The following is a 2,502-nucleotide window of genomic DNA, read 5'->3' as shown; positions in this document are numbered from 1 at the left end:
TTTGGGAAATTTTATTTTCTTGTATATTTCTCTCTTGTTTTGTCTGGCACCGTTTCATACACCTTTTTCAGATCTTTATAATATGGAATGGGTTTACTGATGTCTGTAACCAGACATGGACTTCGTCTACACGGTATAGAATAACACACATTAATCATGCAAATTGATTGCATACGAAATAGTAAATGAGGATTCCTTTATTTGGTGCAATTATCATTTGCTGGGAATTTTTTTTAATGAAACAATTTTTTAAATTGCAAAATCTGCAGACAGTTTCTTTGAATTTTAATTGTTTTGCATTCATTAAAAAGATAAATTACTCTGGTTTCATGTTTTGTATGATTTCGTGGCATTGCTGTCCAGTTTAATTTGGTATCAGGTTAGAGTAGAACTGAATACCGCCGCGAAGGGATCAAAATCTATTTAGATGAATGCAAAGCATAAAACTGGCCCATCTCTTATAACAACTGTTCAAAGAAAGAGCAATTCATATCTGTACAATGTTATATCGTTTCAGTCCATCCAAGGTCAAGGCTGTCAGCAAGGGGACTTATGAAGGAAGGAATGAAGGAGAAGAAGAAGAAGAATCGGACAGTTGGTGGAACTGGTTTGGTTAACTCCCTTGATATTGTAGACGTCATTAATCCATTGTGGTCAACAATTAGTGTGGAAATATTATATTCAACTGACAGTTTATGCTAGTTATCTGAAATATGATAAGAATATTATACAGAGTTAAGATAATATATAGTCAAATACAACCAAAGAGTATTTTAAAATGTGTTTAGTGTATTAATGATATAATTTAAGAATCGTATTCTTTAGAGTATTGTGCTATGTCCTTTGTCTTTTTTTTTTTACGGTACCAAATAAACCTTGTGGTCTTTTATTCTGATAAAGTATCAGTATTATGTATTTCCATGCAAATTGCCTGATCTAAACGTTGATTAGTACGTTAAATAGCAAGATATGATCCTTCTCCAAGATGGATTATAATCAAGTGGAATCTCATACCTAAATCAAACAAATAAAGAATATTAATTCACTTGACCAAGATATATTTTTTCAGTTATTTGCTTATTGCCTTTGTTTTACTTGCTGTTTTCTCTCTCTGTCCGTCTCTCTCTCTCTCTCTCTCTCTCTCTCTCTCGCTCTCTCTCTCTCTCTCGCTCCCTCTCTCTCTCCCTCTCTCTCTCTCTCTCTCTCTCTCTTTAAAAATTTTTTTTTGGGAATAATCACAAGGTTTTAGTTGTAAACCTTTCCAGCTGTTTTTCAATATCGCTGTAACACGACATAATACGTTTTTTACCCAAAAACTTGTTACTATTACGGTTACTACCACCACTACCACCACTCCTACCACCATGACCACCACCACCACCACCACTACCACGACCATGACCACCATCACTACCACCACCACCACCACCACCACCACCACCATGACCACCACCACCACTACCACCATCATCACCACCACCACCAACACCAACACCATCACCACCACCAACACCTACACCACCACCACCATGACCAACACCACCACCACCACCACCACCACCACCACCACCACCACCACCACCACCACCACCACCTTGACCATCACCACCACCACCACCACCATCACCACCACCAACACCAACACCATCACCACCCCCACCACTACCACCATCATCACCACCACCACCATCATCACCACCACCACCAACACCAACACCAACACCATCACCACCACCACCAACACCACCACCACCACCACCATGACCAACACCACCACCACCACCACCTTGACCATCACCACCACCACCACCACCACCATCACCACCACCAACACCAACACCATCACCACCACCACCACTACTGCAACAACCACCTCTACCACCACCACCACCACCATGACCATTTTTGAACAGCCTCAGATGGGGATATATTTTACCTCTCCTGCCTACCCCCTAACTGCGATGCCGTCCACCAGAATATGGACCATAATATGGTAGTGGATTGTCCCTATACCGCCATCCTAGGGGAGGATACCTCAAGGTACACCCGGTAGAGGAGACTTTAATGGACTGGATGGAGGACAAGCACATGGCGGTATAGTCAGCCATACTACCCTACTATTGGGAAATATTGGTGATTCTTTTGTACCTCACTCGTTGCATGCAGTTCTTATTTAGACTTCAAAGAATAGTCGATAGGTAAAAGTATCTCTCTCTCTCTCTCTCTCTCTCTCTCTCTCTCTCTCTCTCTCTCTCTCTCTCTCTCTCTCTCTCTTTCTAACTCGATCTATCTACACCTTCCATTATTGATTTTATATATATATATATATATATATATATATATATATATATATATATATATATATATATATATATATATAAGTGTCTGTTCATCTCCCCCCTCTCTCTCCCCCCCCTCTCTCTCTCTCTCCACCACACCCACATAATGCTCTTTAACATAAAGACTGACATAATATTTATTTTACAACAGCCTCTACCCCAT

At 40.4% G+C, this 2,502-nt stretch overlaps 1 protein-coding gene across 1 annotated transcript in view; it reads left to right on the top strand.

The window, feature by feature from the left end:
• LOC144975674 (uncharacterized) overlaps positions 1 to 1,056 on the top strand; it is an 8,891-nt gene extending 7,835 nt beyond the window's left edge. Inside the window, exon 6 of the mRNA XM_078919865.1 lies at positions 518 to 1,056. Coding sequence (XP_078775991.1) covers positions 518 to 617 — 100 coding nt within the window. The 3' untranslated portion in view covers positions 618 to 1,056. The remainder of the gene's footprint in view (positions 1 to 517) is intronic.
• Positions 1,057 to 2,502: the final 1,446 nt, after the last annotated feature.

The sequence above is a fragment of the Berghia stephanieae genome, chromosome 6 (assembly GCF_034508935.2).
Source record: "Berghia stephanieae isolate SIO BIC M18660-M18661 chromosome 6, UCSD_Bste_1.3, whole genome shotgun sequence".
NCBI classification, from domain to species: Eukaryota; Metazoa; Mollusca; class Gastropoda; order Nudibranchia; family Aeolidiidae; genus Berghia; species Berghia stephanieae.
The sequence above is the reverse complement of the archived record's forward strand: the minus strand, read 5'-3'. Positions and strand labels throughout refer to the sequence as shown.